Source organism: Fringilla coelebs (assembly GCF_963513975.1).
Source record: "Fringilla coelebs genome assembly, chromosome: 1".
NCBI classification, from domain to species: domain Eukaryota; kingdom Metazoa; phylum Chordata; class Aves; order Passeriformes; family Fringillidae; genus Fringilla; species Fringilla coelebs.
The window spans coordinates 124,346,576-124,362,857 of NC_140028.1; the positions used below are offsets into that span (position 1 = coordinate 124,346,576).

A 16,282-nucleotide genomic window follows, 5' to 3' on the forward strand; every position below is an offset into this window, starting at 1 on the left:
AATGAGGTAGCCCTTTAAGCACCACTGCTGCACTAATGCAAAAGAATAATATATTTGGAACTTTCTTTGTCTCATACATGGGCATACATGTCTTTATTGAAAAAAAAGAGCTTCTGGGTTCTCTGTACAGTTTTTGAAACAAAAAATGTCCTCCTACTTAGGGAACTAGCATTTCTAGCTTCACTCTTCGATTGACTTGCTGTCTTTTCCAAGTCATAGTGTAAAAAAATATTTACTAATTTACTTCCCTTTAAGTTTTAGTAAGGTTATGCATGAGGGTCCTGATAATGCCCCTGCTCTAAGAATTAATGATGAATACTTTCAAGTAGTAACAAGCTGTGTGATATGAGCTCCTATTACCTGAAGTGTGGATCTATTTGGTATTTTGCAAGGGGCAGGTTCTATTTAGAAACAGGACACCACGCACACAAATAATCCTATTTGGTCTGCATGTTAAGTTATGGGTGAATAAATGTCCTGTTGAAGGAAATTTATTTTGAACTTCTTATCTGGTCATTATTGGTGCAATCCAAGAAGGAATGACTGATGGTTTTTGATGTTCTCAGCCTTGGCTATATAGATGTCTTCTCATTTTGTCCATGAAACTGAAGATTAGCCTGCATGGCAGTTGACTCAAGAAAAGTTTTATAATGTCAAGGGTTTACCAGGCTGACATCATAAAAATGAGTGAAGAAAAGAAGGAATTGATACTGAAATTTTTTAATAAGGACTAGATCAGTTTTAAAGAGGTGAACTAGGAATGGAAGCCACCATTGAAAAACAGGTTCATTTGTGCATTTTTGAATAACACCAAATAAGTAAGCAGTCCAAACTCCAAAGCAGAGTAACTAAATGATGTAGCCAATGAAGTCTTTTAGGGTGACAGAAGACCCAAGTCCCCCTTGGAAATAAAAGAAAAAAACCACCCAAAAAAACCCCCCAAAACCCAAACTAAACAAACAGAAAACCCAACTCAAACCAAAACCCAAACTAAACCAAAAAAAAAAAAAAACACCCAACAAAAAATAGTTTTAAAATAAAACTACAATTCTAGAATCAATGTACATGGCTTTTCTGGTGGGTTAGTTGACACAAAATTATATATAATACAAAATTTTTTTTTTGTTTGTCTATATTTCAAGGCATGAGAGGACACAGATTTCCTGCTTTCAAAAAGAAAGTGAAAATATATGAGAGTAGGAAGGCACTAAATTGTGTTTAGAAAAAGCTTAATGTTCAGTTAAATGCACAGATGCATAAACTAAACACTTTTTATGCTTATACCACTGTTTACATAGTAATGAGGATTTTCCATCAGTTTTCATCAGTTAAACAGTAGCTGTCTTTTTGCTGTTTAATGGAAACAAGGCAGTCTTGCATAAAACCATCAGATGTATCAGCATGTTATGGTATTTGATTTTTCATATGTGTTCAGCATAGTTATAACCATAACAGACCAACATTTTAACTTCCTTTACTTTTGATTTTTGACTCAGATTTGTGAACTGAACTGGATCCAATTTTGCTTATGGAGAAGGCTGGATTTTTGGATGATAGAGAAAGTCAATACCCAATTTTTCTTTCTGTTTTGAAAGATGGAGAATTCTTGTTTATGACTATGAACATCTGCCAAATGCTTTAATACCAGCAAAAATTAACTATTTACTCAAACCAATGTTTATATCTGTGAGAGTAGACATTGCTCCATGTTTTCAGTGCCCTAGAGGACTATAAATCCCCTGGAAAACATCACAACAATGTGAAACAACCAGTGCAGTTATTCAACAAAAAACATTTTTGTCGGGCTGTGCTGTACCAGAGCATGCTCAGTCCAGCCTCTACGATAACTCCGAGCCTTAGTGACATTTGTTCTACTGACTGGAGCCACTAGGGAATGCAGAAAGGAAGGGAGATGCAAATCATGCTAGTTGAACCCTTTAAATAGCCAAACAGCAAGCAGATGAATCCTGAATGTGCTGTGCTGCTAAGGAGCTTTATGCAGAACAGTGGGTAAGAGAGGGAATGATGTTCAACACTTTACAGCTGCCTTTTGGCACTCTGTCATGCAACAGACAGTTGAGATCAGACGGTTCAGGTTTTGTTTTGCATCAATAGAAACTATCAGCCTGTACATTGCAGGCATGGGTATGAGAAGCAAACAGCCCCTTGTCCCTAGGTGTCCCCTTTGCCTCCAGATCCTGAGCAGCAAAAGCAAGAGGCCCATATTCAGGGTGGTTATCAAGGCCTAAAAAGAGACTGGAAATGGTCTTTCAAAGATGTGCAATTTTAAAATAAGATACTCTTGACAAAAATAGTGTAATATCTAATAATTTTATTCAGTGGGGTGGAATTTCTGTGACTGAGTGGTTTAAAAGTAGATGAAATAAAGTTTTATGTAGAAAAGAGTAACACCCCAGGGCTTGTGCCCAACTGCTGTAACTCTTTTTTTTTTTTTAAGCTTCAGACCTCTATTCTTCTTCTATAGATTCCTCTTGAATTTGAAAGCTGCTACATACTCTTTTTTAAAGCTTCCAGACCAGAGTTCAGGAGGTATTTTGTGAAGCTTAGAGGCAGATTTATCTACCACCCCTCCTCACCCTGTTAGCATAGGCAAATGCAGAATGCATTACTGTTGCATGAAGCCCAGCCCTGGAATTGCTGGTTACCAGTATAAATATTGGGATTCATTGCTGCTTTGAGCCTCTGCTTTTAGTGTGTACTCATACATCCTTCAAGTAGGTATGCTAATAGATTTATTGAAATTTTTTCCCCTGTTTCTGGGATCTGATAATCTCAAGTATTGTGTCTACTCATACTGCAGAGATCCAACCCTGGTTGGGGTTGGAAGAGGAGCAAAGAAATGTAACACCAATTTTAATTTCCTAGAGGGATGTAGTTAAATACTTATCAAAGTCAAAAGGCAGGAGAATGTGTTGCCTTCAGCTGCCAATCATTACTGGAAGTGACAACTGATCACATTAAAGAATGTGGGTACTGATTTGAAATTGATTAATCGTACAATCAAATAACCTCTTAATTTGTATTTGGTGCTGTAACTTCTAGGATGAAGAAAAAACATTATACCTATCCAACTTTTATGTTCAATATTTATGAATGTTTCTAAATTTTCTTATCCCAGAAGAGGTAGGTATTTAAAATGAGCTTTTTTAAGAAGAGTAAAACATATACTGTATAGGATTGTAGAAAATATACAGGATTTGCTAGGCTTTGACACGCACTGTCAGAATATTTCATTAGCACAGTACTTTACCAAGAAGGCCTTTATTTTCCAGCTTGTAGGCAGCAAGCTGTGGGAGGTGAGTGATGGAAGAGACAGGCCCTATTATTTAACATTTGTTTGCCAAATGGTCTCTCTGATTGGAGAAAACAAAAGCTTTAGAAGGTTTTACTTTTGTATGAGTTTAGTGATCACAGAAAGACTTTGCATTACTGACAAGGAGTTAGAAATAAAGCTGGAGAAAAAAATTACTTTTTAATTTGACTAAAATACTGTGGACATGGGGTTTAATTATTGGGTGCTTTTGGGTTGTGGGGGTTTCTTTTTTTTTTTTTAGCACATTTTTTCTGAATGGGCTCACTTGAGACCAGAACTTTATGTACACACTGACATGTTTGCACAATCAGTCTCTTTTTACTGTATTTTCTAAAGAAAGAATTAAGACTTTGTAGGGAATATCAACTCCTTTGGAAATAGCAGTCCATTTTTAAAGTTAAAAGAAGTTTTATAATTTTCAGTTTACTGTAACTATAGTCTCACTGTATCATATTAAAAGGAACAGTACAAGTACAGCATTAAAATTCTGCCATTTCAAAAGCTGTACTTCAACCCATACTTGAAGTAACTTCCTGTTTTGGATATATAGTATTTTCATGCACACTAATCTTAAAATACAGGAAGGCCTCCAGAAATTATACTACATCTCTTTACTCACATGGAAGTTGAAGGATTTTTTTAATTGTACTCTGCCAAAGCTTTCATTTATGACTCACAGGCTTTAACTATGAAAGTTGATTGTTAGCAATCAAGAAAAATTAGCCATCAAAAAGACCTCCCAGACTGTAAAATATTTAACAAAATATATCTAGAAGAAAATTTAAACCTGAATTATTAGCCAGACTTTATTTCTTTTACAGATTTATTTCTTTCACCCAAAATACTATCTAGAGAAGTACTTTGGGTTTTCAGTTTAATTATTGCAAGCACTTTTCGATTCTTAACTATAACTAACCTGTACTATGGGTTGAAAATGAAATCGTATAAGCATCAAACATGACAAATCCTTTGGGTGCTTTCAGTGGATTCTGCCATTTATAATTACTTGAGAAAACAAAAAGAAAGGAAAATGTGTCATGGTGCTAAATAGGGGAACTATTAGGGTAAGTCAAAACCAGCTGATATTCAGAACTTCCAAATCAGTCATTAGGACAGTTTCTATCTCATATTAACAGACAGTAATAGTTTTAAGTGAAAATGAAACTGTCATGGTTGGCCTGAAAGACAATGGTATAAATAGGTAAAACATCTGAAAAAATTTATTTTACAATGCTTTTTATTTTGGCTTTCCCTGAAAGACAGGTAATTCAATTTAATTGCATGTGGGAAAGTATTTCACTGTTTTTCCAGTTTTATAGTTAGTGTTATACTTCAGCACAGTACTGTAAAGTAAACTGTGAATGTAATAATAGAAGACACCCAGAAAAGCAACCCTTTTGGGTATGAGGGAGTGTGTGTGTGTGTGTGTGTGTTTCTGTTTTGAAAAAAGTCTGGATATCTGGTCAGGTAGGTTATGAGCACAGCTGGGCCTGTTGGTTTCATTTTAATGCTTTCTGAGGGATAATAAGATTTACAAAACATGTCACTAAAACATATGCAGGCAAATACATTTGCACAGAAATCTATATTTCTTAGAGACCCAGACAGAGATTACATTTGTGCCTCATGCTGAAAGCTGTAATGCCACACTAGCTGAGCCATGTCCACTAGGGACAGCCACTAAGGCAGAGAGTGACCACATGGAAGTGTGTGTGGGGGTTGTGACACTCATCAAGACTGTGAAATGGAAGGTGATTTGTGATCCTGCAGCTCTGCAAGGTGCTACACACACTTTAGAGGCCAGTTAGGGGTGTTTAAAAAGGACAAGTTTTAGAAGGAGTAAAAACATTTCAAGCAGACTGAATTAAAAAAAAAAAATTGGAGAAAGGGCACACTAACATAGGATTAAACAGAAATATTGGATGTTAGATTTGCTCCAGACATTGCTTTTTTTCTGTCATATGTTCAACATATATAAAATTTTCACTACATCACTAAGGGGTCCCAAATAAATCTGTTTCGTGATGAATGGAAAAAAAAATTAGCTAGTGTAACACACGTGGAAGAATTACATTAAAAATACCACTGTGAAACGGCTTCCTGTTTCCTGTAGCAGCAAAATAATTCTTAGACAGAGTTAAAGTGGAATTGTTGGCACCCATTAATACTTTCCTTTGTGTAACTGTATCCTGAAACTTTGAAAAGATGAGTGAGTTAGGCAATATGGAGCCCTCAAGAAACTGTGTTAAACTGCTGTAAAGTGTTTCAACTTTTATTGCTTAGTATGGAAAACTAAAATCCTAGATTCTTTGGCTTATGTGCAAAGTATTTATTTTTTTCTTCAGATAGGAGGTTATGCAATTGCAATAAACTTTTCTTTAAAAAGCAAACTTAGAAGTCAGCACAATTTTGACTGTAAGTTCTGCCTGTATATTTTGAAAAAATATATATGAAGGAGCCTAAGAAATAACTCTTCTTTATTCAACTCAAGATCCTACACAAAGTAAACTGGTATTTACAATGGGACCAAAACCAGCTATGGTAGCCTTGTAGTTGAGAAGAGATTCCATTGAAATTCTTGAGCTTCTCCAGTTTACTCGCTGTAATTTGGGGAAGAACTTGGCCTATCCTAAGACACTGGCCTAGATGGTACACTCTTTTTTAGGGCATTTGCTCTAGTGAAGGTCCATATTGTGGCACAATGATGAGGTCTGTTGCAAGACCTACAAGAATTACTATAAATTCTGGGTTTCTTACATTTTTTCTAATGTAAGGTCTTGAGTGTGAGGTAGGAGTGGAGGCAATGGCACTGCCTATCTCGAGCACACCAACTTTGGAAAAAAGAGCTCTTGGCTTACACTTGGTGAAGTCTGTAATCAAATTACACCTTGATTTCTGTTAACTATGGATAATGCGAATAATGTGCAAAAAAAAATTGAAGCCTATTTGCTTATGGGTAAAACACAATTGCATATTAGAAGTATATTTGGAATTTCACAATGCAGATTTATTATAGTGGTAGCAGAAAATGAAATAATTGACAGCTTTCCATGGAGTAACTAAGTAACCACATTAAAAATGTTTTACTCAGTGATTCAAAGAATAGTATCCACAAGGTCTGCACTTTCCAAGCAACAGAATTATTATCAAATGCTGGTTGCTGTTTGGGAAGCAATCATGGCTAGTTTGCATTGGAATGTACTGTTGCTTAAATAAAAGAGACTTTTAATGCCAATGTGGAAGCACATAAAACTAATGGCCATTTATATAAAGAAGTAACCATATGAAAAAAGGTTTGTAAAATGCATCACTTGACATATGTTCCTGTCCTGCTGTGATTTGGATTCTAATTCACCAACAGTGGCAGTCTAGCTTTGCAGAGAAAAAAGTAATATATCTATTTTCATGATGTTTAAATTCTAGGTAGCACATGCAGGAAGCTTACTGGTATATTTTGGTGTATTACTGGTGACTTTCTTAGCAGCAAGTCACTGCCACATGTTTTTGGATTCCTTAACCACATCTCAATTTTTGTTGGCAATATCTTAAGCTAGATAGGTAGCATTTTATGTCACAAAAAGTGGAGCAACCTCAACCATATTTTGCCTAAAGAGGCAAATCTACACATACTTGAGAGAAAGCATTTTCTCAAAAAGTTTACTGGCCAAAGGATTAAATGATCCATAGTCCATTTTTTATGGACAATATTTCATTTAAAAAGGTTTCCTTTTTTATTTTTTTAGATGTGAGTTATATAGGGCTTTCTGTTTAACCTAGTCTCAGGACACTGCTTAGTATTTTTGGCAGGACAAGGGTCTCTTATTTGCAAAGCTAAAGTAAAAACTACAACCTATGCTTTTAGGGTGATAAGACTTATTGAGAGGGGATTATCTAAGTAAATGTGTGTGTCTTACACTCATTTCTCTTCTCAAGCAACCACTTCCCTACAGTTTGCAGTCCTTTAGATCTTTCAAACACCGTCTTGGCAGAGAAGATCTATTTTCCCAAGTAAATTTTTCCCAAGTATCATTTTTATACAATAATGTAATGACAAAAGGAATCTTTTAATGACTCCTTAGAGTTCTGATAGAGCCCCACTCCAGGGAAGAACTTTCATCAGAATAATGAGAACCATGATGACTGAGGTATGCACAGTGTTTGGGCTGGGCTTGGTTGCTCTTCCCTTTTATTCTCGTCCTCTTGGTTGGAAAGAGAAATTATGTAAACTTCTATCTCAGCTAGTGTTTTCTTCACTTGTTAAACTTTATTCTAAGAAGCTCCTGTACAAAAAAATCTTTTGGTTTAATTTTATAAGTTAGCTTTTACTCTGGAAGATTAATTCCTAATTACTGGGGAGATGGTCCTGACATCATTTAATGACGCTCCTCTGCATGAAAACAAATTATAAAACTCATTTGTTAAAAAGGCAAAAAACCCAGCACGTTATCTGTTGCTGCATGTAAGAGATGTATCTGCAGAATGTACCTGCAAATGGGAATTGTCGATCCCCGTGGATAAGATGCCATATTAAAATGCAGCCTGTGAAGTTATTTTTAGAGAAATCCTGTGTCTCCTTTCCTATGATAAACTGTGGTTATACACAGACTTTGGACAGAGATTAGTGTCTGACACATGAAGATCTACTCACTAGATCACTACTATTCTCACTCATATGAGAGAATACATATGTTGTCCTCCCTATGTGCAAGGTTTGAAGAAGCAGTGACCTGTACATGCTATATAGTTAGAAGGTAAAATAACATCTTTTCAAGCAGAGGTGTCTTCCAGAACCTGCAGCATTACTGCCACAGTGTTATGAATCAATGTTTCCGATACTGCAGTATAATTCCTAGACTTTTACTTTCAGAAGGCAATAATAACAAAATGTTGGCAGCAGCAGCCAGTAGGTAATGGTTTAGGACAGTATATAGTGTGTTTCAGAATACCCACAGGTTTTGCTGTGCCAGGTCAGTGTTTTCTTTGGGTGTGGATATGAGGCTGTTTTAAATTGTTAATTGTCACAGACTGTTAGAAAGCATTAACTCAATAAGCAAACAAAAGTTTGCTTTCATTAGACTGAAAAGAAGGATTCATGTAGTTTTGACGTCGTACTCGTGCTACTGTGCAGTTTTGCCCACTTGCACATGCAGAGTTGTGAATTATGGAAATGATGATGTTGTCTGTTCCAATATTTAGTAAATTGCAGCTCCAGAAATACTTTTAATGACATTCTTGAAAGAGGCACTCAGACTGAAGGTGTTCAGTGATTTGGAAGTATACTTTTTCACTAGGCAAAGTCTTTTAAGAACATTATTTAAATGACTGTGAAGAGAAGGAAAATTATGAAACAAAAATAGATTAGTAAAGTCTGCAGCATTTGGTGCAAATAACAGAAGGTGCATCAAAGTAAACATAGATACATAGGATCATTTTTTCTTGTGTACAAAGATTATACACAAAAGCAGGGAGTAAGGGTTTAACTTATGTACCTGCAAAGCAAAGAGCAGTGTTTTGGATATAGGGTAAGTTTTCATATTAATTCTGAGCAACTTTGAATTGAAAATTTAGAAAATAAAAGTCATATAAAAACTTCATAATATTCTGTATTAAATGTCAAAAATGTCTGAAGGTGACTGTTTCTGGTAAATCTTGCTCTCACATGTAGTTTGTGGAAAAAAATAGGAACCATATGGAGACCTTTGCACCATCTCCTTGCTACTTCTTCCTTAGTTCACATTGCTCATGTCTCAAAGAAAAAAGAAAAGTAAGCAAGCATTTTGAATTGAATCACATATCATTATTGTTTTCTTTTGATTTTTAGAAGTTTTTACATGCCATTTATTTAAACAAATGCCAAAGATTTATGTTTGAAAGAAATATTTTTTCATAAAACATTAAATACTCATAAGTAGCAAGGTTTTTGCTTTTAATACTTTGTATAGATTGCTTCATTTCAAAGTAGATACCTAGGTAGTAGTTGTTTTGCACAGACACTTGAGCATCATTTATAGGAAGGTATGCAATTAAGGACACATAATTTATCTAACTTCACTATAAATTAATAATGAAATAAATTTAGAAATTGTTTGCTCCTGCTGGGGGCTTTTCAAGGGTAAGTGTTGCAAACTGTTAATGAAATTTGAAAACCTGAATATTGAGCAATAAAAGTAAAATTCTTATGGCCTTTTGTTAAAAATCATTAGTGGTAATTGTCACTAATCACTCTCAGTGTGGATATCAGGATCTGAAAACCTTCTGTAACTAGCAGTAGAACATGAGCAATCTGATTTATTTTTGAAAAATTTTGTCTGGGGATTTACATTACTGGTATTAACTTAATGTTCATTTCTGTCTGAGAAATGAAGGTATGTCAGCTGTTGAACTAATCCAAGAAAAAAATTGGTGCTTCTTGCATATTTTAACTTTGATTCTGGCCCTAGCTGGTTACTAGCAGACCTTTGTACCATAGATATCCTCACCAGTCTCTTTCAATATTCTGTGATCAGCCTTTCTTTTTCCTTAGGCATGTATCAGAAGCAAAAACATCAAAATTATCACTGTATAGGAATTTGATCCCGTGTTTGCTTGGCATTCTTCAGCTCTGGATGTATAGAGAAGGAAATAGGAACTCTGGTGGGATGATACAAATGTTGGGATTAAGAACAAACCATTCCTTAAAGTAAAGCAGAAGTAACTTTTGAGGGTGGGGAATAGTGCGATTGGGAATGATTTTTTTTAAAATAAATCTTGAGTTGTTATTAAACTTGGCAAAAATCTTAGTCTTCAAAGATTTGTGGAACAGCCATTTATAACTCTGAATGTCTTTCCAAACAGTACCTTCTTACATCAGTTACCAACAAGTATTTTTGTCTAACAGGAGATATTAAAGATGATGCCTGGAGTTTTTGAAAAGTGATAAAAACAGTTCTAAGAAAAGGCATGACCTGCGTCCCTCAAAGCAGTGTTTAACTGCCTACATTACTTGACATCTAAAGAACAAAGGTTTCCAAAAGAGAGACTGATAAGGTACAAATACCTGCATGTAGGCTACATCTTCTGAAAGTGTGCCAGAATTTGTCTGGCAGAAGGCAGAAGACAGACAATATAGATTACTGTATTTTTCATCAAGTGGTTAGTACCATCTGTATGTATTTTATGTGTGCCTTTTGAGAGGCAAGTAGTCTAACTGAGTTCTCCCTAGGCTTTGTTCTCTGCCTCTACACCTACCACTTGGCATAAGATGTAGCCAGTAGAAGAAAACTAAGGTTCTTGGGACCTTTTTCTTGCCTTAGTTGCAACAGCTGCAAAACAGATGTAGGCTGACGTGAGTTGTGCCAAGAATCTCTTCCAAGTCTCCCACCCATTTTCCACCAAAGAGAAGCTAGTCAGGTGATATGAACAGAGTCCTGAAGGTCAGAACGAGATGGGAGTTCCCAATCTTGGCTTTATAGAGACTTTAAAAAAACAACAACTGATTAGTAAACCTAGATTCTTTCTCCTTCAAAATTAAAAAAAACCCCAAATTTTAAAACTAAAATTCCAAGCAGAATGACATCAATAGAACATAAAAGGCAACCTGTACATGAATCACAGCAACACTGCAGCAAGCAGGTCAGATGACAGCAAGAGACTCATGATTACTTAACTAGTACCCATATAAGTCTCTTTTTACATAAATTTTCAATATCTCAAATGCACTAAGCAAAATGCCATTGTCTTGCTGGCCGTATTTTTGTTGAAACAGATTTTCTGGGATTCCAGATGCTCTGTTGCATTTACCTCAATATTGAGAGGGAGTCACTCTCTGTACCTGTCCCAGGAATTTGTTGACCTCTCCAACTTCTGCTTTCAGCAGTGTTTGAATATACCATGTGGTTTTTAGTGTATTTCAACTATTACAAATCAAATCAATGATATTCTCAAAAACAAATAAAACCCTGCAACTTTTCCACTGTGTCAGTCTGCTGGTGGAATCTTACTGCTGACAAAACTATTACATTTAGAATTCAGCATTGTATCCAGCCATAGAAGAAATGTCTAAATAACCAATAGTCCAAGAATGTTTATATTTGCACAGGATCTGTGTGGGCTAACATTGATAGCAGTCCTGAATCCTCTCTTTTGGCAAAGACGATGGACTAGACTACTAATGCAGTTATATTCCTCTTTCCTTATCCCAGTATTCCTCCCCTTCCCTTTTAAGTATCCCAAGTATCCCAAGAACCATTGGCTCTTTATGAAAAACCCCTTGCTGATGTACAGCAAAGCCGTTTTCCTCATGGAACTGTCTGCTTGTAAAAATTGCTCATGTTACAAGTCTCAGTCACTTACAGAGATCAGTATCTTCCTGGGAGACGTTTGGATGGGTACTCCTTAAGTTTTTCCCTTCAAATATTCACAATGGAAGTAGCTACCAAGGTTTTATAGCCTTGACCCCTCTTTTTGTTGTGCATCCAGACATATGGCTTCATTTCTAGTATATAATTTTTGATATGGTATCAGTGTCATATGTAGGTACATTACTTGTATTTAAGGACACAAACTCTAGTCTGGAAAGCAGTGAGCCATGGATCTTTCTTATAGCAAGTACTGACATGGGAAGACTTTTTAGCTCATGGCCTCACACAGGCACAGGGTGACCAGGACAGTTCTAAGAGGACTTTTGAAATTACTTGCATAAAATTAATTTTTTGTGTCATGCAGCACATAATGCCATGCACACCCATCTGCTTTTAAACATATATGAAACACATCTGGCAGTATAAGAATGGTTAGCCAAAATGGTAAGAATAATGATTTAGATTTGTCTCTTCAGTGATTCAATGGAATGGAGATGTAGGGGTTTAAGTACTTAAATTCGGGTGATCTACTAGTATTTGGACCTTATAATGGGGTGCCAGACAGAGAAATTTAAAGGAAAAAAAACAATGAAACAGAAAAACGTGGAGAGAAGTTACAGTGACTAGTTTGCTGACTAGTATAAAGGAAGAAATGTGAATTTCTAGGTGTAAAGTGGTTTTGAAATATCAAGTTTTCTATGTTGAGTTTTCTATGTTGAGTTTGGAAACAGACCTTGGCCCCACACTATTGTCAATAGGCCTGCCATCTAATGTACTACCCTAGGAAATCCTGACTCCACTTATGGCTGAACAACTCCCAGATACACTCAACAACTTTGGTGGATACCCTCAGTCATACAGCCAGCACTACATTTCACATTTGAAGTAAAGTTCTGTGTGTCATGTTAGCAAAAGCAGAGGTTTGGTGATACGCAGACATTAGCTTTAAAATATTTTAAATTATTGACTATAGCACTGAGTGAAGAATCAACAGTTCTCATTAAATAAAACCCAAAAGACCCGAAAGTTCCCTTCCAAGCAACAGAGTGACTGACAAAAAGTGAAAACATTCTTATACCTTTATAAAATGTAGATTTGAAACCAGACTCATTGGCCAGTTGGACAGGCTCAGGCATGCCGATGATTCATCTGACACAGAGTCCCAGGGAGTGATTTTTGCGAGCCAGTTCATTTGGATGTTGATGCACGTTTCTATTTAAATCAGCAGCTGAAGTGTGAATTAATCTGTGACATTTTTAAGATGGTTCGTGAGGCCAGAATTTGACTAATGATACGTGTAGTGATCTCCTGCTAATTTTGGATTTATAGGTGTTGTATCATACCCAAACTTACAAATGTCTGGTCTTTTTTTTTTTTCTTCTCCTTCTTTCCTTCTTTTTTCTTTCCACTCTCTCTTTTTTTTTTCCTTATGGTTTGAACATTCATTTATTTAAGCTGACTTCAGTGACAGCAATAGAATGACTGCCACTGAGTTACTGAGTTCCATAGTTTGGGTCAGGAACAAATATACCTGTTTCTGAGAGTAAAAGGAATCATGAGGGTGATAATGAAACTTTCAGCAAAGCTCCTTCTATAGTGGCCAAAGTATCCCTTAGGTAATGAGCATCAGAGGTAGCAAGTTTCCTATATTGATACCAGCTGTGCCAAAAAGCTCCTACCTGCACCAACATTAGTAGGAGATCCCATGGGACATGGGATAGGACCAACTTCCTTTTGACGTGTGTTCAGTTTCCTATGCTTTGTCTGTTAGCTTTCCCTGAAAGTGTAACTGCACTAAACCTTAAAGTGTCTGCTGTAAAACAGCTTTGGCTTAAGGTATTAGTGAATTGATAGGGGAGAGAGATTCTTGAAGTGTTGCTCATTATACAGTAATCAAATGATACATATCCTGTACTGGTTGGAGGCACTGAGATTTGCCAACAGTGGGGAAGGAATTGAAGCTTTGCAGAAATTCTTCAGAGAATTGTTAGAAAATGAAACACTGCAAGGTTTTAAGCTAAAGTTTGATGTGTGTCAATGGAAGCAGCAGCTCAAGCCTGCCAGAATTACTTCTGCTTTCCTGATTTACAGCAAAGGATCCATAGGAATGAAAGCAAGGGTGCGTTTCAGAGAGAAGAAAGTTTGAAAAATGTAACTTTAGCTTGTTGTTGTCTTTGGGCTTGTTTTCTATTTAGCTGTACGTTTGTAATTACATACATTTTTGCCTTTTTTTTCTTTTTCAGATTCCCAAGAAGGAAACTACAAGACAGAGGTCAACAGTAAACCCAGGAAGGAAAGGACAGCTTTCACCAAGGAGCAAATCAGAGAGCTAGAAGCAGAATTTGCTCATCATAACTATTTGACCAGGCTGAGACGATATGAGATAGCAGTAAATCTTGACCTCACTGAAAGACAGGTACTGATGAAAAATAATGGACTTTAAATGCCTGACCAATATCTTCCAGTGATTAGTAGCTTCTCACAGTAAAGCTCCAGTCTATAATGATAATATTTATGTTGATACCTCAGTTTGAATGTTTTTAGCAAAATTATATACATTTATTATCTCTCTTATGAAAGTCATTTATAGTTTTATATGTACCACTTACAGATTAATTTCATCTATTAGGCAGAGATGGAAGATAAAAGCATGAGTAATAGATCTGTTAGGTGGGTGCATGTCTTTTCTAATCTGTCCACACTGATGTCATTGAAGAGTGGGTAGGTCCCAAACACTGTATGCACAAGTAGTTGATTTGCCTGCATGCAACAAACACGAGCAACTTGGTTCAGTCTATTAAGTATATGCAGTGGCCATTAATGCAGTTTCTGAACATCCTGTTTCCAGATGGCAGCAAAAATGGGAACGCCAGCAAAACTGGGATACAGGCATTTTAAACCCCTTTATCTTACCCTGCTCTGTGAAAGCAGAGGAGATGATGGAATTTCTTATCACTGTTATTGGTTTCCTGCTCACCAAACCCTGGTCCAGGAAACAGTTCTGCATGTGCTTAAGTTTCATCATGCATGTTGTCACATTGATTTCTAATGGAAATATCCATGTTACACATGTATTTAAGTGTTTCAGGATCTCATCTCTTTACACTAAATAGGTAATGAAGTCACATTTCAAATAATAATTACATCAATGTACACATTTTGAAAATGTGTAAATGTATTTTAGTAAAGAAGTTTAGAATACTGGCCTAAAGTACACAAAATCTAATTAAATATTTCCTACAGTTTTAATATTAAAATGGAAAGCTTTTTGCCCACTGACAGGCAGACATTCTTTTTTCATGAATCAATATAAGATTGAGGGATTGCTTTAGAAGCAATCAGTAAGATGATGATATAGTCAAAATTAGGTACCAAAATAGCACAATGATTTGTGAAGTCTACACATAAGATGATTTTCAATTTTCTTGACTTTCATTAACACCTGCCATAGGTACATATATCAAATCCAGATAAAATCCAGCATTTTCTGAAAAAAAAAAAAAATGAACTCACAAAAGCAAATGCAACAGCTTTTTGCTTTGAAAGCTTCTATTAGAGAATGGCTATGCCTTTGAGCTTTTCAAGAAAAACACAATTTCTTGTTTGATTTGACCATAGTTCCAAGTTTCACTGGGGTAATTTTCAGTTACTTAAGTACAGTAGTTACATTTGTGAAGCACATTATTTTATATCAAACAATGGATAAAATTTTGCCTTTTTTCATTTCTACTGTCTATGCTATTTAGATTCACACCTGATTTTGACAGCTAAGCGGAAAAGGAATGAATTCTTGTCTTGACAAGAATTTGAAAAGAATTTCTTTCTTGACAAAGGTAGAGTTGGCATGAAACTGAACGATGATAAATTTAAAAAAAATTCTTTTTTTTGGCCAATTTGACAGGAATCAGTCAGCTGGATATATCCCTATATTTAATAATGGTGAATTTGTCCTAGAATTTAAGTGTTCTCCCTAATAAATTCTATATTCTTTTCTTCAAAGATCATGTTGAGTAGTACAACTAAATGAAGAGACAGTTCATTATCCTGAAGGGAATAGTTAATCTAAAAGCATTTAGCATACTGAAAAGGGACAGATAAATATTGAATATTGTTTCCAGAGGAGAAAACACAGTCCAGCTACAAAAGTTCAGAGAATTTATCTAAGTCATGGCAGTAGTTTCTGTTCTCCAGCTGTCACAAAGCGTTAGTTTTAAGCATTCTGCGGATTATCGTGATAATTTCTATAGCATTGTCATTAGTCCATTTAATTGTGTAATCTAATCCTTCTCTGCTTCCCCAGATTATCACAGAGTGACAACTGAGCTCCTAGAGATAACTCCCTTCCCTCCTTCCTTCCTTCCTGCTTTCCTGTTTAACACCACCTTAGAAAAGGAAAGCATTAAGATTTTTAGTTTGATAGAATCCAGTTCTGTATCATCCCACAGTAAAATTGTCTGAGAAAAGGAGAAGAAACAACAACAAAAAAAGCATAAAAGCTGTATTGTTAATCAAAAAGTGAACACTGAGGGGAAATTCTGGACGTATTTTTCAGTTTCTGAGTCATACTAAGCCAAGTAATGTTGTAAAGTAAAAATGTCTCTTTCAAAGC

General features: G+C 35.8%; 1 protein-coding gene across 1 annotated transcript in view; it reads left to right on the plus strand.

Moving 5' to 3' along the window:
• Positions 1-16,282, plus strand: part of MEOX2 (mesenchyme homeobox 2) — a 52,404-nt gene that overhangs the window by 24,591 nt on the left and 11,531 nt on the right. Inside the window, exon 2 of the mRNA XM_084220758.1 lies at positions 13,917-14,089. Coding sequence (XP_084076884.1) covers positions 13,917-14,089 — 173 coding nt within the window. The remainder of the gene's footprint in view (positions 1-13,916; positions 14,090-16,282) is intronic.